General features: G+C 36.4%; 1 protein-coding gene across 1 annotated transcript in view; it reads left to right on the forward strand.

Moving 5' to 3' along the window:
* LOC138702780 (short transient receptor potential channel 5-like) overlaps positions 1–26514 on the forward strand; it is a 190225-nt gene that overhangs the window by 57106 nt on the left and 106605 nt on the right. The window contains exon 9 of the mRNA XM_069830080.1: positions 18101–18323. Within this exon, the coding sequence (XP_069686181.1) occupies positions 18101–18323 (223 nt within the window). The remainder of the gene's footprint in view (positions 1–18100; positions 18324–26514) is intronic.

A 26514-nucleotide genomic window follows, 5' to 3' on the forward strand; every position in this document is an offset into this window, starting at 1 on the left:
GTGATTCTTGCAGCAGTGTAGTGTAAATCCGAACTTTCCTGCCTTAGTATTATTTACAGCTGAAGCACAGTTCACACGAGATGGCATAACAAATTTCCACAATCAGCATGTATGGGCGTATGAAAACCCACATGCAACTGTTCCATCTCATCACCAGGTGCGGTTCTCCCTCAACATGTAGGCCGGTATCATTGGTGATCGATTAGTTGGATCCTATATACTTGTAAACAGACTTACGGGGCAGGCGTACACAAACTTCCTGGAAAACACCATACCTCATGTTTTAGAAGACACGCCACTGATCAATCGGCAACACATTCACTTCTTGCATGATGGCGCTCCTGCGCACTTCAGTCGTACGGCTCGCCGGTACTTGGATCGAAGGTTTCCTGATCGATGGATAGGTAGAGGTGGCCCAATTGCTTGGCCTCCACGCTCACCTGATCTGACCCTCTCGATTTCTACTTGTGGGGCCATTTAAAATCATTGGTTTATTCGTCTCCGGTGCCTGATTTGGAATCCCTTCGGAATCGAATTGTGGCATGTTCTGAGGACATACGCAATACTGCTGGAGTTTGGGATCGTGTTCGCAGGTCAATGAGACATCGATGTGAGGTCTGTATTCAAGCAGGAGGTGGACATTTTGAACATCTTCTGTAATGACAACGACTTGCGGAAAGAAAAACGTTCCGGTGAATTTCAATGTTGTAAAGGCCATAACTCGGAAATGAAGCATTTCCGGACACATGTTGTAATGAACTATTTTGATTGTCTGCATGTGGGAAATACATACCTGAAATGATGCCCCGTATTTTTTAAACACCCTGTATATATATATATAAGTTTTCAGCATTAGTTCATGGTGACCAAGACAGGCGACTCAATGCTATACTAAAGGTGAAATAAGTTCTCATATATATATATATATATAAGTTTTCAGCATTAGTTCATGGTGACCAAGACAGGCGACTCAATGCTATACTAAAGGTGAAATAAGTTCTCATAACAACACAGAAACAAAGCCATAACACATTTTGTTAAATTGTTCTTCTAATGTTCTGATTCCTTCATTTATGTTCCTTGCGAGTCTGCCTCGACTTATTTATTCTCTAGTTCGCTTTCCACATGGTAAATCTTAAAAGGAAAGAGAGATCGGTGTGACGTCACTAATCACGTGACAGAGGAGCCATCCTATAAAACGAGGTGTCAGAACAGAGAAGTGCACTGGTAGCTACATAAAACATGGGGGCATGAGATAGTTTCTTTGCCTGCCATTATAAATTCACTTCAATTAAAGACCCCAATTTAAAAGAGAGAGAGAGAAGCTAGTTGCTTCCACTGTCTGTAAGCGCTCACATCTCCTTCCCGATGTTAGCCTCTGCTCCTAACTTCTCACCCTTGTAACAGTCCCGACTTCATTTCCCCCATATTCACCCCGACTTGCTCGACCCTAGTCCTGCCTTCGAATCCCTCTGATGTCGAAAAGTCGCTAGCCAGGCTAGTTGATCCCCGCTCCTGGTGTCGAAAAGTCGAGAAGCTAGGCTCGTTCTGATCCCTCGACACTTAGGGAGCTTGTTCTCTCTGTCGAAAAGTCGCTAAGCAGCTTAGTTGATCCCACGATTGAGAGAAGTAACCTCGAACCCAGTTCAATCTCTCTCTTGTTTTCCTCCCCCCCCCCCCGAGTACCCTCCGGGCAAACCTAACTGCCCTACTCAGGCATTCCCGTTACTCCTGTCTCCCTTACACACAAATTCTACCTCATCGTAACTCTTCACGCATCGGTATCTCAAGATGAGTTTCTAAATTATCTATTTGTATCACGACTCTTCCGTTTCCTCTATCCAGAACTATAGTTCGACAACTTCAAGTGAAACCCCGTAAAACACGCCAACTTCTGGAATCTCTCTCTTTCTTTCTTCTCTCTCCCTCGCTCCTCGTCATTCAGTCACCAATCACCACGTAAATATCTGAGAGGGTGTGTGTGGGCATCGCGACCAATAGAAGAACCACTCTCCAGTATTACCACAATAACGGATTCTTCATTTTTGCCTCGACTGTCGGCTAGGAAGGTTCAATTATGCTAGCATTTTAGGCAACTAGTCAACCTTTTAATGCTTTTATTGGCAGGTTTGACAAACTGTGAGTGGACCTGCAAGTATAATAGCACAGTGCTCTCTCCCTTCCCCCCGTGCTTTCTCATTTGCCCCTCCCCAAGACAGCCAGTGCTCACGTAGTAAATCGGTCAAGGTTTCAGTTCGATTTGTCTATTTATAAAGAGACACATTTAATACTTTTCTTGATATTTTTCAGTAAACGAACATTGTTAAAACGGTCTCCCTCTTCTCTATTATAACATCGATACATCATTCCCCTTTAAGCTTCGGCCCATCCTGTCCCGTCACTCTCGTTTCTCCTCTCTCCACCTCGACGACACGTCAGAGAGGGATGTCAACGGAGACCGGCGCACGACACTAGCATAAAATAAAAAACGATGGCGTGGAACATTTGAGTGGATGATGGTTGTGTGATTCCAAATAATCGTATATCACCGCTTGATGAGAATCATTTTAACATAATCATAGGCCTACTTGAACGTTCAACGAAAATCGTAACCACCTAACCATTGCAACAAAATAAAAGCAACATCCGCTGCTCATGCCACTATATACGAGTAATAAGTGGCATACGGTGCGTTGAGACTACGTTCAGCTATTCCCTCCGTAACGCACTGCTACCTTGTAAGGGCGTCAAGGACGATGCAAGATTTATAATGGAGGGTTTCCTATATTGTACCATTTTTCAGCAAATTCATTTTTGAGATGAAGTTAGTAGTCCCGGATTCAGTCTGGCTGCAGTTAAACAACATTTGATATCTTTGCTCTTAAAACAATCAGCTAACAGCCATATTATTATACTGTAATGTGCTAAAAAAAAACTTAATTTTGTAAAGCTCTGTCACTGGTACAATATAGGCAACCAGTTTCCTAATTTGTACCACCGGGTTCCTAATTTGTCTTTACTTAAGTAAGGATTTTCTATGCACAGTTGCAGGATAATGCATTAATATGATGAAAACTGATTTATATTATCACTGTTCACCAATCACTATTCTGTTTTAGATACCTACATACAAGCATAAAAATAATTGTAAAATATTATCAGTTGGAACACGAAAATGCATGGAAATTATTTTTAATGTTAGAAAATGTAACACATTAATGAAGTTGAATCAGTTATTTTCATTTACTTTCACTTAGGCCTATTCACAAGACATGGAACACGAATAACAAATGTAATAGTATTTCTCGTTATATCAGCACAAGAATCATGAACCCAGGAGCTGCAATTTGTGCACTGTGTCATGTTTTCTATTTTGCAAGTTTCACACAAGGAACAGAACCCATCACTGTCTTTTTTTTCCGAAATTTACACTTGTATCGACCTCAGCTGATTGTGACTGGCGTCCTGCATCTGCAGATTTCTTCATTTTCTTGGATTTGCTTGTCTTCGATGTTGAGGGCTCCGATGAAAATAGTGGCTGTTTGCATTTCGGTGTCATGTTTAATTTTTAGCTGCAAGTTCATTTTTGTAAGTCGAGGAAGTCAATTCAACTGCTTGTTGAGAATTTTTTGAGGTTTTCTTAGCAGTAATGGGAGAAATTTTTTGGGCTGTGATGAATGGAGAAACCTGATTAATTGGAGGGGATGAATTAGGTTCATTTAGTAAGGTGGGTACAGGACTGGCATCAGAGGAGACGACTGAAGAATTATCATTCAGTAGCATAGCATGAGCAAATTCATGATCAGAAAAAATGTAACGATTCACAGGCCAAATTCCAGAAGCTTTGAAACTTTTTTCAGCATTTGCAACTGTGCAAGCGCGCCCATGAACTTCATTCAACAATTCACAAATTCGATATTGTGATACAGCAGACCTAACATTAGATTGTAATCAAGTTTCAATAGCAGCATCAAAATAAGTTTTCAAAGGCGAGAAGAATCCAATATCTAACGGTTGGGGTCTATGCGTGGTATGAGCCGGAAGTGTGAGTAAATGTTCCCTACAAATATCAATAACCTCCAAGTTCTTCGAGTGTGATGCATGTCCATCTAATAATGAAGAATTCTCCTTTCTTGTGAAGCACCTACTTGGGCAATAAAATTCCTCAGATATTTTGAGAACAAGTCTGCGTTAATATAACCACTTTCCGAAACTTCAACAATGCTGCCGAGCGGAGCTCTGACTTTGAGGGCGTCATTCATTCTCATTCTTTTAAAAATAATCAATCATTGGCGGTATGTAATGCCCTGCCGCATTCACACAGCAGACCAATGTTGTGGTCACTCCTCTTTCCGCACTTTTTAAGCCACAATCTGTTTTTTACCTTTATGTCCAACAATTTTCTTCATGCCTTTTTGTACTATCGTGAAGCCCGACTCGTCCATCTTGTAGATTCTTGTCCCCTCTATTTGGTTGTCATCTACAATTCTTTCGTATAAATCGAAAAATTTGAATACATTTTCCTTACAGAAGCCTTTTGCTCGAGCTAGTGATGTAGCTTCCGGTTGTCGTGTAGATAATTTTGTGTGACGTTTCATGAAGCTATAAAACCATTTTTCCCTGCCATTTTACTGATCATATTGAAGTTATGATTCAACTGGTTCTTCTCAGCGAAATCAAACGCAAGACGCCTAACATCATTGATGGTTAGGCCAAGGAACATTTCTTCTAACTGCAATAAATAGTTTTCCAAATCATTTTCCATGTCTTTTGTAAAAACTAGACCTCTGCCCACCACTTTCACATTCTCGTTTGCATAAATATTTTTTGAAAGGAGGTATCGCTTTAATGTTGGTTTTTGTACCTCATACAGTCTATAGCAGTTGTTAAGTCCGCAATCTCCATTTCTAAAAACTGCCATAGCTTTCTGTAAGTCTTCTTTTCAGCCATCTATAATAATAAATTAAATAAATACATCAGCGACCAATTCCTATATTGGGGAAAATTTCAGTATACGGATTCCTCACGGACAATTATATCTTAAAATACCAAGGCCCAATTGTATAAAACTCCCTGACTAAAGATCAACTTTGATCGAAGATCGAAAAGTGAACCGAGTTCAGACACTTCTTCTATTGTATAAAACTTTTCTGCGATCAAATTACCTTGGTTCAAATGCAACCTAAGTTCACGTGAAAAGGATTTGGCAACATCGCATAAACAGGTGAAATACGTGATGCGCGGACCATGTTGTACAGGTTCGTTCAGTGTTGCCAATCTGGCGACTTTAACTCTTTTTCAACAATAATTTCTTTTAACTTTTATATTGCTTAAATAGGGATTTTGTGACCTTTTTAGCACTCCATAGTGACAAAATTTAATCTTTCTTTGTTGATAATGAGAAATCTAGCGACTTTACAACTACTTTTTGGCGACTTTCCGTACACTCTGTTGGAGACACTGGTTTTTTGTGCAATGTAAATAATGGCAGACAGTAAGAAGAAGGTTGACTGTTCTCCGAGCTGTTATCATGTTATGGTGATTGATACTGCTAAACATAATAAAGCTTTATAAAACGACAATTTTCCTTTAGTAATACAGTTAATTGAAAATTTATGAATGTACCTATCATATCCATTAATAATTAATGGTTGTTATAAACATAATATAATTATAGGTTATGTTGTTTGATACTGCTGAACACGATAGAGCCTTATAAAATATAAGATTGTTTGTTTATTAAGGCAAGAAATTGAAAGAAATATATATAAATGTACCTATCATATCTATTAATATTAATAATAATGGATATTTTATTTACACAATCTGTCACTCGTATATTTCAAACAGAAAAGAAATAACTGAATTTGGATCATCTAACTTGATCGGAGAAATTTCTTCAGTAAAAGTTGACTTTAGTTTGAGACAAATTAATCTCAGATTAGACTTTATACAACACAAAATTCCAAGTTCAGGTGAAACAAGGATCAATTTAACCTCTGATCTAAGATTAAATGGTTTATACAATCGGATCTAAAAAGAGCAGATTTGTCTGCGTTTGTCGAATGCACATTATCATGCTTACGAAAAGGCACTGTTCAGTACCAATAATTTACTTTGTGTGCACAAGGTTGGAATTTTGAAGTAAAAGGGAAAGGAAGGAATCTGTGTTCTGAAATTTATCCCTATATTGTACTGGTACGAGGTAGGCAACATATTGGTGGTACAACATAGGCAACTACATCATTTTCCATATAACCAAATCTTTCACATCATCTAGCGTAAACTGTATAGTGACTGACTGACTAAGCTAATAAATAATAAAACAATGAAGTAGCGGAAAACAGTGGTAACTTATTGAGAGAATTTTAAAGGCATTGGGTCAAGTGAAGATTCAAAAACAAATCAAAATCAATAAACAAAAGAAAAAATAAAATTTTAATGCAAAGGTAAATTAAACACAACAAGTCCACTTTTACATTTATTGACCTTCTACTGCACAGTTATTGACCACACACTTATTAGTGATTGACCGTCTACTGCATGGTCATTGACCACACACTTATTAGTGATTGAACAACACATTTTCACAGTTTTCACTTTTTTCTTGTCTGTTTCGTTTCTCTTGTTTTGATCTTTCTCATTAAGAACTCTTCGCCACCGGCGTAGCTGTCGGCCAAGGCGTTTGCCTGCCGATCCGGAGTTTCCTTCGGGCGCGGGTTCAATTTCCGTTTGGGGTGATTACCTGGTTGGATTTTTTCCGAGGTTTTACCCAACCGTAAGGCAAATGTCAGGTAATCTATGACGAATCCTCGGCCTCATCTCGCCAAATGTCAAATCGAACACCTACGAAACATGACAACTTAATATTTGCTTCAATATATATATATATATATATTGATGAAATTAAATAACCCATGTGTAATTTTTTCGGACTGACACAATTATTTAGTCATTTATTAAATGTTACTTTTTCCGTAAATTAGGATGCAACGTATTATGAAAATGGTTATACTGAAGATTCTCTTAAATCGTAGAAATTTCGTATTTATATAATTTTAAAGTGCAATAATTGCAGTATTATATACTAATTTTTAGTGTTCAATCAAAATATAAAATGGGCCTCTTTTAGGGGGTTATATTTTTTAAATACGTTTTCATATATCAGGGACTTACTTCTAAAAAGGGGAAAAAATATCATTATATTCTTTGAAATATTTTACGTAGAACTGCGTTGGTTTTAGAACGCTATTCGAATAAGAAGTCGCTGTGCAAATAATTTACTGATGGTGTGTTCGGGTCGGAAGGCTCGGATTGAGTGAGACCGCGCGCCGGAGCATGCAGCTGCGATAGCCGCAGCAAGAGAGAGCAATACATTATCAGTGGTGCGGTGTTACTTTGTGTAAATAAACAGATAACCTCTAGTTCTAAAAACACGTAATGTCCCTTCAACACTTAGCAGTTTCCCTTTAATTTATCTAACAATAATTCCTAAGTCTTTCGAAGTAGGTATCGTGTTGTGTTGTGTTGTGTTGTGTTGTGTTGTGTTGTGTTGTGCTGTGTTGTGTGCATGTCAAATCAAACACCTGTATACGAAACGTGATCATTTAGTATTTGCTTAAATCTTCTAAAATATGTTCTGCAGATGAAAATAAGAGGTCTGTAAATTTTTCTGTGATCATACTTTAATATTTTACTATTTATACTCTTTTAATTATATGACAAATACATGCACGACGCAGTATGAAAATGCTCATTGTTAAGATTCTATGCATCATAGACGTTGAGTGTTGGTGCCATCTGAAATGGGAAGAAATGAACTATTATATTAATTTTTTTAAGTATAAGTTGAAATACAAATGGGGTTGTATTAGAGGGTCACTTTTTAAACATAACTTAATATTTTTTTATAATAACAGCTTACTTTAAAAACGCAAAAAATATACATACAATCTATTATATTTTACATAGAACTACGTTGGTTTCAGATTGATTTCGAGTAAGAAATAACTTTAAAAATATTTTTTTGAAAATATGTTCGCGGTGCGCCAGTGGTGCTACGCATACTGTATCGAGTGACAAGAATCTGACCTTGGACCTTGGTAAGGCGAGCATGTTGAAGGGATGTGAAAGAGTATTAATAGCCTGCAAGGCGCCCTCCAGCAACCCCAACAGTTTCTGTATCAACAAACGATTCAATTGAGACTCTATAAGATCAGAATTGTGTTGTGTTGCTGCAATCATGAGTGGCGTCGTAAAACGAAGTTACAGTTACTGTTTTCCGCTCAAACTGTCTAATCACAGAAAAAGAAATGAAATATTAAGGCGTGTGATCTCTGCAATGCTTGTGAAACTGAAAATGCAAGACGTAAACTTGTCCTCTGATCTGAAAGTGTGTAAAAGTTGCAGTGTTAAAATTTCAAAACTTCCTAAGGAACAAAGTGTAAGTGAATTGTGTGCGCCTGGTACTAGTGATGTGAACGTGGTAATAGAAAGTGTGAAGAGTGATACCTCTATCTCATCTTCTGGTAGTTCAGTCAGTATCATAGACGTAGACGTAGAGAAACTAAATGAGAGCTTAGTGACGATTGGAGAATCGCCAATAAAGAAGAAAAAATTATCTAAAAAAAATATCCAAAACACAAAATGCAGAAAGTTACAGATACACTTAAACATAAAATATTTCATATCACAGAAGACTCAACTTTAGCTGAAAATTCAAATAATTCCGATATAATACAGAAACCGATAGACTCCTTCCATGAAACAGACGATAGAAATCTCAAAATACAAATATTTTACGAAAACAATATTTAAATACAGTACTGTGTTATGTAAATTACGTCAAAGAGTGATATTCTGACCGTGGAACAGTGTAAAGTGGTCACACGACTCTCACCCGGAGCTGCATCGGCACATCATCTTGTAACAGTACTTATGCAGGCCGCAAACTCAAGACGCGCAGCTTGGTGAGCCATTTAATTATTCAACAGCTCGGAGTAGCGTTCTGATTTTTTAAGGGCGGTTAAAATAATTTCAAGGTATTTAAGGATTTTTTTCTGTAATTTTAAAGTAAGTCTCTGACATTAAAACATAATTTTATACATTTAAATGTTTTTTAAAACAAAGTTAACAAACTTGTATTTCTATATTATTATGCGAAGAATAAAGTGTGTACTGTGACCTTCAAATTGAGACAAAGAGCAAATCTCTGTGATGATTATTAGTGGAGATAATCACGTTTAACAATAATGATGCTCGAACTATTTCAGAATCTTTGATAACACATATTTACTACAATAATCGATATAGACAACAATAATAAAACACGTATTTACTTTTTCAATCCATAGAATGTATAAAATTTGTTTTATCTAAATCAGAGACATGAAAGTCAATTCGAGGCTAAATTTTGCGATTTGACGTGGAATGACTCATCGCGATCATCAATCGCATCGACGCTAAATAACCTCGTAGTTGATACAGTGTCGTTAAATAACCAATTTAAAAAAATTAAAAAAAAAACTCTTCTCCCTGCCTTTTCTTTCATCTCTTATTCGCTTCCTTTCTTCTCTTGCCTCTTCTTCCATTTTTCTCTTTTGTGCCTTATCAGAAGCAAGTGTGTGTCATTTCTCTGATGTTATTACAAAAGGCTTCACCCAGCACTGTACGAGGACGAAAGGACACTTTTTCTTCAACGGGATATTTGTTTCTGGACGCTAAGGTTGCTTTTAGAACACCAAACTATTTGGCAGATTCATTTAAACCAATTCCACTGCGGACAGGTTCTATAGCGTTTCGTAAAGCTTCCTCTGTATAATGCACTTTACCTGGCTTAGGCATTATAGCCTAATATAGTATCAGTCCTGTAAAAATCCCTATCATTTAACCGATAACATATATAGAATTGGAGCAAATTGGTCGTTATTCCAACAAATAATTTATAAACGACCAATCACTGTAGTTTGTGGACATTCACTTTATAGTGATTGGCCACTGGGCATTTTTATGCCATATAAAAACTTTTACAAAATAATATTCTGTGGACGGAAACCCTATACCTTTTCTCACACTATGAGTGTAAAAACGAGCACCAGAATTTATTTATTATTTGCTGAATAAATAAATTATTGTGTGCATTATTCTTAGCATTTACTCTAGTTACACTTGTTTACGTTCAGTTGCATTTCCAATCGATTTCAGCCCTCTCAGACAACAGACACTAACTCAGTGGGATGAACAGCGACAACTAACCACAAATAAGGGTTATTACTAGAGGCATATCCAGCAAAAAGTGAAATCACGATCGTGGTTTATTCACAATATAATTGAAAAAGGAAGCGGTCAATCGCCGTATACTGGTCAATAACTACCTAGTTTACCCTATACAAACATGCGAAAAACACTAAAATCGATAAAATATATAGCTATACCTATAACATTACCTTTTAACCATAAAATCCTTATGAAAATTGCAAAAATATTACTTCGATGGGTACAGTTTTCTATGGATTCTTCTTTTTACTCCAGCGCAGTTGTAAACGTGCCGATTTTTTCTCCTACCATGCTCAACTAAAAAGCAGTAACTAAAAATGACACCAGAGAAGAAGTAGCGGTAATAGTTTCCTGCAAATTGCTAGTGGTACAATAGAAACGGTACAATATAGGAAACTCTCCCAAGTACCGTAACACCTGATTTAGAAGAACGTACCCCTAATCGATCCTTTTTTACTTGCAACATTGATAAGAACATTATACTGTGAATTTTAACGGAACACTCAAATGTTTGCTAGAAGTTCTTCTTAAACCCCTGACCTCACTCAATTAGATTTTTACTTATGAGGGCAACGCATTGCGCATGTGCAGTAAACAAGAGCGCCTAAATGCATTCTGCTTGTGGATAGTCTTGCGAAGCTTGTTGCCTACATAGATGAGGGCTCCTACCAATACTCGGCCCATTTAATTTTTTAATTCTGTATCTGTACCTATCATTAGGAAAGTTCAAGATAACAGAGAGAGTTTGGAATTGAACGGGTTTCATCAGCTGCTTGTCTATGCGGATGACGTGAATATGTTAGGAGAAAATCCACAAACGATTAGGGAAAATATTGGAATTTTACTTGAAGCAAGTAAAGAGATAGGTTTGGAAGTAAATCCCGAAAAGACAAAATATATGATTATGTCTCGTGACCAGAATATTGTACGAAATGGAAATATAAAAATTTGAAATTTATCCTTTGAAGAGGTGGAAAAATTCAAATACATGGGAGCAACAGTAACAAATATAAATGATACTCGAGAGGAAATTAAACACAGAATAAATATGGGAAATGCCTGTTATTATTCGGTTGAGAAGCTTTTATCATCCAGTCTGCTCTCAAAAAAGCTGAAAATTAGAATTTATAAAGCATTTCTATTATCGGTTTTTTTTTTGTGGTTGTGAAACTTGGACTCTCACTTTGAGAGAGGAACATAGGTTAAGGGTATTTGAGAATAAGGTGCTTAGGAAAATATTTGGGGCTAAGAGGGATGAAGTTACAGGAGAATGGAGAAAGTTACACAACACAGAACTGCACGCATTGTATTCTTCACCTGACATAATTAGGAACATTAAATCCAGACGTTTGAGATGGGCAGGGCATGTAGCACGTATGGGCGAATCCAGAAATGCATACAGATTGTTAGTTAGGAGGCGGGAGGGAAAAAGACCTTTGGGGAGGCCGAGACGTAGATGGGAAGATAATATTAAAATGGATTTGAGGGAGGTGGGATATGATGGTAGAGACTAGATTAATCTTGCTCAGGATAGGGACCGATGGCAGGCTTATGTGAGGGCGGCAATGAACCTCCGGGTTCCTTAAAAGCCAGTAAGTAAGTAAGTATCTGTACCTATGGAATGATGATTAATGTAATTTTCCGCAGGGAAATATTTACTCTACAGAATTGATGATTTTTTATGACGATCAGAATGTATCTCCCGTCAGATCCTTATCGCTGAGCGGAGCTATGCATCCTACGAATACAGGCAGCGCACGCACTTTTTAAAACATGTCTTTACAATTCAGTTTCCGCAGTTCTTCTATCTTCAAATTACGCACACACTGAGAAAAATAAATGGGGAATAAATTGATCATTTATTATTTTTTTTTAATTCTCGCGAACATGTTAAACAATCAATTTTAAAAACGTGTTAGTGTTGTATTTACAATAAATTATTCCCAAAAAACGATATTAGTGATGTGAAATAAAACTACAATTCTTAAACTTTCAATTGAGCCTAAGATGAGCTCTGTATAACACGCAGAACCAAAGTTATAAGCGTTTATGTCTGTCAATGCGCGACCATTTTTAATTTTTTTCATTTTGATTTAGCCTATATTGAAAAGAAATTTTTGGATGAAATAAAAATATACGGAGTTTCTTTTCTAAACCCCTAAACACACATAACATTTTCGAACTCTTTCGAAACATTGAAGTCACAAGCCTGTTCGAATTGACGCGGAATGTCTCATATATGTGATCAGGGATACTAGTCAACAGATAATTTATTAAGTATTCAGTTTACTTCATTGTACTCGTGATGCAGGGGTTGAATTACTGGACCGAAGTGAACGCTGTATCTGTTCATGAAAAAGTCAACAGTATCATTCCGTTTCGTGATAAAGTAAAATACAATTTGCTGCATGCCGTTTAATACAGTGAGGGAATAATGGTATTTCTCCGGAAAAGTTGCACCAAAAAAAGGCACAATTCTCTATTGCTTCACTGGCTTCTGTGAGATGTATATAGTGGTAAAAACCTGTTTTTAGTTTGCAGTCACACATACTTTCAGGATAAAAATCATTTGATACTTTGTGTATTCTAATGTGATGTTGTATACCCCACTTACAAATATAAATGTGATACTTGTGTATTCTAATGCACTGTTCTAGCTCCCCACTTGTTACAAATCGTTATTTTAAGTCCAAAACCTCGTAACTCGCTCAGATGTCGATTTCCACTTTTTGCGCGCTTTTTAAGTATATTCACAGAGAGAGAAGTTAAGTGGTTTCGTAATAGCCCAATATTAGCGCTAGTATTCTAAATTAAGCTTCACTGCTTTGTCAGTGGATGGATCTGTGGATATACCTTCAAATACGCTCAAAAAGTGAAAATCGACATCCGAGCTAGTTACGATGTTTTGGAATTAAGATAACGAAATAAACACTCGATTGGTCCAAGATGCAATACTATCGAAACTGGTCATTTCCCTAGTAATTCATCCTGGATCTCTCGCATGTTATGTTGATAATTTTGTCAAATATTTTATATAATTGGAGCCATGAAAGAAACTCCATTGCTTCTTATACTATAACCCACATAGTCATAGTTACTGAAGGCTGCGAGAAAAAAAAAACTGAAAACGTATAGTTCGCATTACACATTTCTCGCCACAGCGTGTGGAAAATGCTCTCTCGCCTCGCTCGCGCATTTCTCGGCGAACGTTTCACATTACACATCTCTCACCGGCCTAAGCTTGGCGAGGACAAACATCTGCCCAGGAACAGCGCTCAACGTGAACAGAAACTCGTAGAAAATCTAGAAATACGCGCATACGCACTAGACCGATGATAAAATTTTCGAACAGGTAATGTCTATGTGCACTCATATTTGTATTAGGCCGGTTACACACTATACCGAGAGATGTGTAATGTGAAATGTGTGCCGAGAAATACGCGAGCGAGGCGAGACAGCATTGACACACACAGCGCCCAGAAATGTGTAATCGAACCAAAGAGTACAGAATAGAAAATAGTTGCCAGTGTCGCGCGGTAACCGTCTTAATTTAACCTATCATTGTACTTTCATGGTATAGTTTTGTTATTGTGTTTTGAGTAATATTTTGATGAATTTAAATATGTCGATCCGGTGTGCTGTAGGCTATGGCAGAGGAAATAAGGAGTCCAAGAACTTACATGGAATAACCTATCATAGGTATGTATGAGAGACTAATGACATTATATACGTAAATATCCGGAGTTGTTGTCGTCTGTAGTTTATTGATATTTAAATTTAACTTGTGTTACAGCTTTCCAAAGGATCCTGAGGTTAAAGCTGTTCGGACACCTCGTGTTGTCGTTGCAGCATAATTTGTTCCCAGTCACTACAGGGAGGAGGATATGGATCGCACGACCTTATCATTTATTTGTGTATCAGAAATGGGGCTGTGCTGTATATATTTGCACCTTGAAGAACCAAAGGTTAGTTAGATGAGCATTACACTGACAACTATAATATTGGTATATCTATTCGCTATTGTGTATAAAGTAGGGTCGTTATGTTATATGAATTATTATTTTCAGGAAAGAAGAAGCGTAAGACGGAAGTTTTCTGAAATCTTTCTCTCCCTCTCTCTACTGTGACAGTTGTAGACGAAGTTGGGACCTCCATTATATCATTGGAAGCTGATACCGGTACTGAAAATGAAATTCGGGTTCTGTCGAAGAAGAATAAGGAAGCTAAGAAAAGAATAGTTTTGTGTACAAAAAGAGAATAAGACATTGCAACAGTATAAATGGCGAGTGGTGAAATTAGTGGCTGATTTGAAAGATGTGTTGGAAACTGTGAAACAGAAAATCTTGTTTGAATAGGCTACGAGTTTTGTGATATGTCACGTTCCATTTCAAAGACTTTCGTATCACTTCTCAAGAGACATATAAAAGATGAATGGTAAGAAGCAAAAGAAACAGTGTGATGGAAACGTACCGATAAAAATTAATTTTCTTTTCCCTAACACATATAACTTTGTTAACGAATTTGATACAGCTCTTCCTAATCCTCGGACTCTATACAAATGTTACAGTATCGTAAATGCAGTTCATTGTACTGAGATATTCATATTCTCATCATAATATAAATAAAATGTTAATATACAAATAATTGTGTTTTTTCTATGTTTATTATGTTGTAGCCTATAGTTTCAACCTTATACATCATCCAATTTCTTAATAAAAATATATCAGTGGATTAAACCAAGAATTTAATAATACTAAAAAGGTAAATAGTTTACATAATTTCGTGGTACAAACATGAATTAATGAAATATAACTTTTGTTTATTTTCTTTGAGAAGTTAAATTTTGATTGTTACTCCATTACCATGAAAAGAAAAAGATTTATATTGCATAAAACTGCTATAAGTGTATTTGAAAGACTGATGCGAAAATGGCTCTGGAACTATGCGTTTTCAATTTTTTTTTCAAGACCTTCAGTAACATGATAATGTGGTTATAATATAGGAGGTGATGGAGCTTCTTTCATGGCACCTAATAAAATTATTAACATAAGACGCAATAGTTCCAGCACGAATTACCAGGGAAATAATCAGTTTTCATAGTATTGCATCTTGGAACTAACGAGTGTTATATTTGTAACAAGTGAAGGGAGGGCTACAACAATGAAATAAATACAGAAGAATCAAATTTGTACAATTTTAACAAGTGTGGGCTAGAACATCGTATTAGAATACACAAGTATCAAAAGAATTTTATCATGAAAGTTCAGTATTTGTGGCTGCAAACTAAAACCATGTTATTAGAATACACAAGTATCAGAAGATTTTTATATTGAAAGTACAGTATTTGTGGCTGCAAACCAAAACAATGCTTTACCACATTACACAACTCGCAGAAGCCAGTGAAACGAAAGAAAATTGTGCCTTCTTTGTTGCAATTCTTCTGGAGAAATACCATTATTCCCTCACTACGAGTATATTAAACGGCATGCAGGAAATTGTATTTCACTTTATCGCGAAACGAAATGATACTGTTCACTTTTTCATGAACAGGAACAGCATTCTCTTCAGTCCAATAATGCAATCCCTGCAACATGAGTACAATGAAGAAAACTGAATTCTTAATAAATTATCGTGTTCACTAGCAAGTAATACATACAGTAATATCTAATATAAAATCATATCTTTTCATTGTTAAGTATTATGTGATAATAAAGTCATAATCTTATGTTGATTGGCATTGCAAATCAGAAACCTAACCTAATTAATGTCTGATTAAATCGGTTGATATCTGCTTCCAGATTTCTTCTTTTATTTGAAGACCTCCCCAGAATAAGAACATAACCAACAAAAGTGTAAATTCATGTTTCAGTAGAAAGGAAAATTATTTCAGAAGCATATTTCATTAGTGCTATATTTAGTATCACAATCATTTCACAAAACAGGGATAAAAGTTTGTTCAGCCATTGAGTTCAATTTATTGTTATAAATAAATGCTTTAAAATTTCGTTTCCTACCGACATAATATATTTTAATAATTTGATGTTACATTCTTTTACCTGGGAGGTCTTCAATTTAGTATTATTATAGTTATCGTCTCGTGTGTCATACTTATTTGTATGACACCAAAAAATTTCAATGGCCGATCTGACATATTAGAACAATTTTGCTGTTTTCTGAATTTAAAACAGCTGAAAAATGTTTTCCCGATGTCTGTGTGTAATCGTAATCGTTGACAGAGGTCGAATGTGTCTTGAAAAATTCGCTGGGCTAGCGATCAGACCGAGAAATGTGTTTACCCCGCGCGAGGTGAGCGAGAAACTCGTTGTAGTGTGTGACGTTCCATTTAAAACAATGCTTTCAATTTCACGCATTTCTCGGCGCACATTTCACATTACACATCTCTCGGTATAGTGTGTATAGGTACTCTGCCAAATCCTATAGTAACAACTTAATGTCTAATGTGTCAAGTTTGGACAAAGTCAAGATAAAATATTAGGTTGATGCATAAGTTCGTAGCATTTCTTTTTCTCGTGTTGGTACTCCGGTTACTATGGGTTTATTTATCAATTGCCATTTTTTATTTGAAGTTCAATTGTTGTGCTTGAGTTTACATATTGAAGTTTTCACTTTTACAGATAGTGAGTGGAGCCGTAGATGCTAGAAAATGGAGTGTCAAGTGGAGAAAGTGGAACATTTCTGACATATTCTTCTTTTTGAGTTCAATAGAGGGAAGAAAGTAGTCAGAAACATTTGCGCCGTGTATGGGGACAACGTTATCGGTGAGAGCACGGCAAGAAAATGGTTTTCTAGTTTTAAGGAGGGTCGTTTTGACATTAGTGACACTCCACGTTCAGGAAGATCTTCGAGGTTGATGAAGACCGTATAAAAACACATTAACCCATAATGATCCACATCAGTGTGCCCGAGAACTGGCAAATGTGATGAACTGTGACCATTCCACCATCATGCGACATTTTCATTCAATGGGCAAGGTTAAAAAATCATGTGTATGGGTACCGCATGTTCTAAGCCAAAACCACAAAAATCAGGAGGTGGTCATATGTGCATCTTTGCTTGCTCGTCATAGACTGGCTCGTGAACAACGTCGAACATTCCTATCCAATATCGTTACTGGTGACGAGAAATGGTGTCTTTATGATAACATAGGGAAAAGAAAGGAATGGTTGAGCCCGAACAAAAAAGCAACTCTCCGTACAAAGGCCAGTGCGCATTCACAAAAGATAATGTTATGCATCTGGTGGAACTCCGAGGGTGTGCTGTACTACGAATAGCTTTCCCGAGGTGTAACCATCACTGCCGACATTTATTGCCACCAACTGAGACGTCTTGCACACAATCCAAGAAAAATAACCAACAAGACTGCGTGAAATGATGCTACTCCACGATAACGACCATCCACACTCTCCTAACCTGACTATTCAGGGTTGCGTTGGGAAGTCATTCCGCACGCACATGATCTTGCGCTCTTAGATTTTCACCTTTTCCGCTCTCTATCGAACAACCTTCAAGGAACTTCCTTTCCGGATGAAAATGCGCTCCAAACTTGGCTTGACGACTTCTTTAACTCATAACCAAGCGATTTATATAGGCGTGGAATCGAAAAACTGCTCCGGCGTTGGCAGATTGTTGTAAATAGTGAAGGAGAATATATTGTTGATGATTAATTTCTCTCTTTTATGTATCTGATGTGTTTAATAAACTTATTAAAAAACGCTACGAATTCATGCATCAACCCTATACTGAGACTAATAATCTAATGAATGTAAGCGATATATGACAACATAAACGAACAATTCCATTACAGGTACGATGTTCTTATGGAAATCCTCTTCGCAAGCGCCATATTTTATTGGTTATGTGCCTACTTAGACGTACAAAGAAATGGAGGCGCGGATGTGGAACGCAAATATTGGGATTCACTGGACTACACATTAGTAGCTGAAGGACTCTTTGCTGTGGCAACAATTTTCGCGTTCGGACGCATCATGCTACTGTTGCAACTCAATGCATTTCTAGGCCCTATACAGGTATGTCGATTTATATATTTACACAACTGAAGAATGTAATTTGTGCAATAACTTCGGTTACTGTGATTCTATACCACCAAAGTGGCGCCATCACTTTTGGAGTTCTATCGTATTAGGTGGATATTGATGTTAAGAAGTGGTACTTCTTGATAAATGTGTATCTTCTCAACGAAACTGCGTTGCTCTGGCCATTAGACACCGTCTAAGCCCGTAAGTCATACATGGCTGGACCCGTAACGGTTTTTTTCAAATTCATCAACTTTTGGATACAGTATCGAAATCATGTGATCTCCTACTGTTCCTAATTATTTACTTTGTGCTGAGAGGTATTTCGTGTATGGCGCTGCACTCTCGTCATAACCAGGATGAGCAGCGTGAAAACAAATTTGACAGATAACTATGAGAAGAGGAACGAAGGTGTACGATGTCTTTTAATACTGAGGGTTATAAGTTCCTAGTTTTGATATATAGACCCTACACATTTCGGTGGGATTGTGCCTGCTTATAAAATGTTTCAGCGAATCTTCTAATGATAACTGGGATACTTTCCACTTTTAGATCTTTATGTATCTGTTCGTTTCTTGTGTACCACCCGCTGTTATGACTTACATGCAACACTTTATTTTGTACTACTTGAATGGGATTTAACGTTGTCTTAGGTCAGCGAAGGGCGTTTGAGTGCATTTGCCCTCCGTGCGCACGGGGAATTCCAAGTGCGTGCACTGCAGCGCGCTGTAGTGTGCCAGTCAGCCAGTTATAGGATGGCTGCCATGAGTGATGTTAAGCGGCACTCGACGTCGCAGTTTAATACTGAGTGCGAAAGTGATTATTTGTGTTTGGAAGTACTGTAGAAAACGGAGCACAGTGTTTAGTTTGTGGAAAAGTGATTACAACTGTCAAAAAAAATGCCATTTAGAATGTAGTGTGTCACCGTCCCGATCGCGATCAGGATCTAAATCCTGTTTTCAGAACTAGATAATCGCGCTGAGGCACGGCCCAGTGGACGAAAGTAACATTTTAGTAATCTTTGATTTCGAATCACCTTGATTTATATTATTTAGGAAGTCGTGATAGCTTCTGCTGTGGAATTTTGTTACCTCTTCCATTGTATTATATTAAATAGAAACGAAAATGAATGGCTAGAAAATGAATTTGACTACTATTAGACGTAGTGGAGGAATTTAATGCAGATGTGAGAAAAGTACAAAGAAATATATTAACAAATGACAGACGAATTATTCATATTTCATATATAGAGAGAGCAATAGAAAGCTGCTGAAAGATGTTTCATTTCAATAATTATGGATTACAAACTGGAACTGGTTTCTTTTTCAGATTTTCAATTTCAGTCTCCATTACGACGCTATCGTTGAGGTTAGGGTCGATTTTAGAAATATGTTTTATTACAAAATAATATATATTTTTGGCATAATATAAATTTTATAGGTTATAAAATCTCTTTCCAAAATAATATAAATAGTACTAATGATATAAACTGTATCAGATTCCCATATCAAGCTGCAAGAAAAAACAAAAAAAGGAAAAAAACAAGGAACAAACATCAAACGAAAGTATGAACTTTACGTATGTACAGCTGTCAAAAAAAAAAAGTGGTCGCACTCGTGAACAGCGAATATTTTCAAAGTCCACTTCGGGTCGCGGCGATGTTACACGATGCATGTGCTTGTACAAGCAGTTCCGGAACTATGAAAGTGTTCCATATCTGCGCCTCGTAGACCAGCGGTAGAGTGCTTGTTTAATGATTCAAAGGTTGTGGGTTCGCGCCTGCTTCAAGTTTTCATTTTATTTTTTAATCGTTCTTTAGCGATGTAAATGATATTCAAATTATCATTTATATCCAGTTATCGTTCTTGATGGATATCACGTTATTTATATTTTGTTATCGTTCTTTAGAGATATGAATAAAATTCAAGTCATCATTTGTATTCTGTTATCGTTTTATAACGATATGAATAATAATTATTACTATTGTAGCTACAGTATCTCCAATGGGGGTTAGCCCTATTTTACATATGTATGTTAGGGCTATAGTTTTATACACAAAAAACATAAGCATAAAGAGAAATGGAAAAGAAAATTAAATTAGCTTACGCGATGTAAACAAAACATAAAAAAATCCGTAAATTAGGCATTGCGATTGCAAAACAAATATCAGTTATCAATTTGAAACATACAAAAACATTAACAACACACATACGTAACACTTCTATATCATAAATATGCAGCTTTCCGTACCATACATCATAAATTAATACACAATAGTCACACAAACACAATCAAACTATAATTACGACATTGCGACGACATCAAGCATCCCATAACTGACTCACATACATAACAAATCAAGCATCCGTTGCAACACATACACTTCAACATAGTAACCACACTTTTAAAAGTTACAAATTTGGCTCCAAGAAGAATAAATAGGACACTGTTACTAATTACTATTCTTCTACAATTTCTTAAATACATCTGTAATAAATCTGTGAAATTCCGATATGAATAATATTCAAGTTTTTTATATTGTTATCGTTCTTTAGCGATATAAATAATATTCAAATTGTCATTTATATTGTTTTCCTTCATTAGCATTATAAAATAATATTCAAGTTATTTATATTGTTATTGTTCTTTCGCAATATAAATAATCTGTATTTTATGTAAGTAATTATTATAACACAAATAAACATCTTTCTTTGTAAAATAGGTTATTTTATTTAGATAATTAAATACGTATTATATAATATCTTATATTAATTAAACAAACCGATATTTATCATTTATATTGTGTTATCGTTCTTTAGTGATACTGTATAAATAATATTCAAGTTATTTATATTGTAATCGTTCTTTAGCGATATAAATAACATAAATTTAATATTAGGTTTGGAAAAATCCAGTTGCATAATACTGCTATTAGTTTTTTCTTTTTGTACTATTACATTATACTATCTTGAACCACAATAAAATGAAAAGGAGTAACGAGGAATTGAACCTGAGACGTTGACATCTAAATTCCGGCGTTCGTCCGCTGAGCTACGAGGGCAAAAGTGTGGAAACATTTTCGGAAAAATTGGCCCAATCACACTCCAAGATTTTCTGATGATTCGTAGAAGCTAGTCCAGGATGCGGGGGGCAAAGGCTAATTGAGATTTCCCGATCTCTGATAGGGTCAAACATCCTGACTTGCCGTGACTTTCGGTGAAGTCCGGAGGGCCCAATTAGTCAAATTCACTCTCCTCATCTCAACGCTTGGGCCCCCTGGAATTTAATAAGATGCGAAAGAGATAGTGGTGTGCGGAAAGCAAAGGGATGTTACCGCATTTAGGCCTATCCTTCCCAAGAAAAACTGCAAACATGAACAAAGGAAGCTTTTAATAGAAGAAGAAGGATCTTCTGCGGACCTCTGGAAAACGAACTAAGGAAGAGACTAGTGAAGTGCTTTGTGTGGAGTGTGGCATTGTATGGGGAAGGAACATGGACATTACGACGAAATGAAGAGAAACGAATTGAAGCATTTGAAATGTGGATGTGGAGAAGAACGGTGCGTGTGAAGTGGACAGATAGAATAAGAAATAAAATTGTGTTTGAAAAAGTGAGTGAAGAAAGAATGATGCTGAAACTGATTAGAAAGATAAAAAGTAATTGGTTGGGTCTCTGGTTGAAAAGAATAATAGACGACATTAGGATATGTGGATCATATGCGGAGACTAAGAGGAAGGCAGAAAATAGGAAAGATTGGAGATTGCTGGGTTTGCAATGAAAGACCTGCCCATGGACAGAACACTTATGTATGTATGTTCAGATTGCCTGGAATATCGTGTCTAAGAACAGTCGCTATTTGCAAAGACTAGTCAATTCCATGCCCACTCGACTGCAAGATGATCGAGATAAGAGGAAGATAGACTAAATATTGAATTGTGGCTTTTTGTTTTGTTTTTTGAACGCTTAATTGTTTGAATGTTTTAAGGCCGACGCCAGTAAATTTGTTTTGTTTATGCCACGAAAGATATTTTTATTGAGAATAAAATCTTTTTTCTTTCCATTTGCAGCCACAATATCATAATGATAAAGTCATGGCATAATATATTAATGAACCTGATGTTAATTACTAAAATAATCGTAAAAGAGAAAGGAGCCATTATGTATAGTTTGTCTCTCTCAAAAACAGAACAAAAAAGAACATAAAAAGCACGTGGTTGTAGTCGAACGCAGGACTTCATGAATAAGAGGCCTGAACGCTACCATTATGCTATCGATAACACACAGAATACTTAAATTATAACTGTAGATATCAGGCAACGTGGTCCAACAACATGTAACATCGCCTGTCTCCGAATTGTAGCGAAGATACCCGAAGGGAACTTTCTTTCAGGAGAGCGGCCACTTTTTCTTTTGACAGCTGTACATAGAGAAAATTGTTCCCTCTATGGCAATCCAGCTGTTGACCAGACGGGACACAAGCGTGACCTAGTGTGTCAACACATTTTCTGTAATCGCGATCGGAGCTAATCGCGATTAGCAACTGTAGTCTGTCACTAGTAGGCCTACTCGTATTACGCTCTTTTCAGCTAAGCGATTTTCACCTACACCAGCTGACAGTACTAAGTTTTGTGTGTGCCCAGGTTTCACGCAGGGAATTATACATATCCCTAGGCCAGCTCCTTACGCATTTCGCCAACTGGTGATCAGAGAAATGCTATGATATTAATGTTTCTTAATGAATAATCCCAGATTTTGCCTAGACTCCTAACCAGATCACATGCATGATACCCTGGTCGTAGTGACCAAGGTCCGTCGATAAGTCATGTCTTCGCACGGTGCCATCACAGTCTACTATAAACAGTCACGAAGCTTGGGGTGATTTTTTGCAAATCTTGCGATAGTTGTTAGCCGCTTGGAGCGCTGTGAGTACTAGGAACAATAGACTGTGATCTAATCGTAAGCAACGGATCTAATACAGGCCGTAAGACAGACTCGCTTAACCCGATCACGAAGGGCGGCGTTTCAACCATATAAATTAGTTGTAATGCGTAAACAGTAACATATGTTTCTCTAAAATGTAGTGTAATTCCATTAATAAAATTTAAAACAATGATTATAAGACACTTCAGACATAATTTACTTGCGAGTTAAGATGTAATATTATTTATGGTGTGAAAATTACGTTGTTCGTATGTGTAATAGCTGCCTTTATTTCGATTAAATATTGCGAAATTCTTGTACATTCATTAATGCACGATTCAATAATTTTCAATTGCACCGCACGGATATTTAGATATGTTGAAATTATAGGTTATGTTTACTGTACCAGTTGACCCTTTCTGTCTAAATTTAGTGATTTCCAATGCCTTGCCATTCATATGAAAATTATAGGTTATGTTTAATATATTTAACTTATATTCCTAAATATATTATATTCCTAAATTCGCAATCATACATTATAATTAAGCATAATGTCATGTATGATACCCTGGACATTCAATTCGTCTGTATTTTAATACTAAAATTGAGTACTGAATTATTGTATTTATCTACTACTTAAGAGATGAAGTAACACAATTGTACGTACACTAATTTCATAGGAGTGGTATGGTAAATGTTTTGTCTAAAATTAAGGAAGGTAGATGTGCTAAATTGAAATCACAATATAAACTCTTTTTTATTAAACCTCAAAATAGCTTCCATTCTAAACTTGAAATGTTAACGCGAACAGATTATGTTAACATGTAAAATTCTCTTCACATTAAAATAACACAGTTTTGTAATTATTTCTGCAACATATTATGCAACAAGAAGTAAACAGAACTTACAACACATTACACTAAATAAAGCTTAGCAATGATAAGCAATAAAGTTATAATATTTCACTGAGCTCCATACACTGAAATAGAAAACCCGAACAAACATTACGGCCTGGTCTAGATCGAAAAAGCATTGACTGTGCCGTATTTCGCATTTTTGTGAAAAGTTCGTTATCGCTTGTAATAACTGTAAATGGCTAAAATACAATAATTTGAATAATAATATGGGACAAGGAGACGTTTGTAGTACTATAAATTGTAAGAAAAATAGGTTAGAGTTATCCTTCCGAAAGATCCAGGAAGGTGAGTTTATAGAATATAATATATATTTTATGAAAATAATATATAAACCTTATGTATTTCATATTTCAATAGTGGAAGGAAGGTGTTAATTTTTTTCAAAAGAACACGATATCGAAAGTACAATACATTTTATGGTCTGCTAGGGAAAGATCTGTGATGAGGCGATAGTAGCGATCCTGGTGGTGAGCAACTATTAGAGATGGGTAAAAAATAACACAACAGTTATTTTGGAACTGTTCCGGTCTCGGAACTGTTGCAAAAATGAACAGTAGGTCGGAACCTCCTGTTCCGAAATAACAGTGTTCCGACTCCGAGCTGCGCACTTGCCCAGCTGTTGCGGGCTTGCAGTACCGCGTTGCTATGTTCCCACTCCCTCGGAACTGTTGCAAAAATGAACAGTAGGTCGGAACCTCCTGTTCCGAAATAACAGTGTTCCGACTCCGAGCTGCTCACTTGCCCAGCTGTTGCGGGCTCGCAGTACCGCGTTGCACAAGGTATGTTCCGACTCCGAGATAACAGTCGGAACGTCGGAGCGTCGGAGCGTCGGAGCTTGTTCCGATGAACCAACGACAGCTGCAGTTACACTGTTCTCGTTGTTCTTTATGTTGTACTTGGAAAAGTTGGATCAAGTTGGTACTTGAAACTCTCACGTGGTTGGAGGGGGGCGCATGGAAATTGAAATCCTTGCGGTGGCGCGAACTTTAATATCAACATTTGTAAGAATGGCCAATCATCTGTAATGTTATAGTAAGTATTTAATAATCTGTAATATTCATTCCCGCTTTATGGTTTATTTCACCATTAGTTGACTAATTCTGTTTTATAAACATTCTACAAAGTCATAAAGTACGCATACTATTATTAATTCATTGATCAGCTGATTCTATACAAAGGTTAAAGTCGTAAATGGTAATGAGTGGTTTAGTTACAATGTCTGTATGTCGTTTGTTGAGGTTAAGTCTGACAAGCACAAGTTTTTGTGCTATCTTCTCTGTTATCAAAGAACGACAAAAATGTTGTAGCATTATTTGTTGGAAACTGCCCATATAAGTGCTGATTTGGAGAGGAGGTTTAATGCGAAGTTTAAATTACACTTTGGTAAAGATGCGATTCCAACATTTTACTAACCCACTGCGGGGTTTCCAGGTTTCATTATTGCCAATATATATCTTTTTTATTTATGAAATTGTAATATTTATTATTATTATTATTATTATTATTATTATTGTTATTGTTATTATAACTGTGCATTAAGAAAAGTAAAAATAAAAATTAATGATTTTTTTTATTATTATGTAATAGAACAGAAATTACATACCATATGTTTTAAATGTTATGTTATTTTTTTTTTAGTTGGCTACCATGTCTTTATAACTTTATGTACGAAAACAAAGTGTTGTATTCTGTCCTTGTAGTCAACAGCTGTGTAATTACTAACATTAAGCTTTTGAGTTCTGTCCGCATGCACAGCAATTTTCCAAAATCGATTCGAATGTGCATTGCAGTGCCATCTATAGGTAAGAATGTGTACTATGTCATGCCTCTGAGTGCTCCAGTGTGAGCTGCATGGTGAAGAGGGAGGGTACTGTACCGTTCGTTTGAACGACTCAACGACTCCGACTCATCACCACTGGTGACTGTTATTTCGGAACTGTTATTTGGAACATAGTATTTTTTCGGAACCGGAACCGTCGGAACTGTTCCGGGAAAAGAACAACTTCGCCCATCACTAGCAACTATCTATGGATGCATATTTCAACTGTTTACGTTTGCATATTTAGTCTGTATTAAGCTTCGTGACTGTATATACTAGACTGTGGTGCCAAATTTGCGCCAACTCTTAGATTATTTACATTGCGCTATGGTTGGGTTATGGAAGGAATTTGTGTTTAAATTTATGTATATCATAAAATAAGTTTCCAAAATGTCTGGATGTACAGATCCAAATGGAGTTTGGATTAAGTTGAATATAGTTTCGACACAAACATAAAAATAGGAATAAAGGAGGCCAAAAGGGCAAGATTAAATTATATATATATATATATATATATATATATATATAT

Source organism: Periplaneta americana, chromosome 7 (assembly GCF_040183065.1).
Source record: "Periplaneta americana isolate PAMFEO1 chromosome 7, P.americana_PAMFEO1_priV1, whole genome shotgun sequence".
Taxonomy (NCBI): domain Eukaryota; kingdom Metazoa; phylum Arthropoda; class Insecta; order Blattodea; family Blattidae; genus Periplaneta; species Periplaneta americana.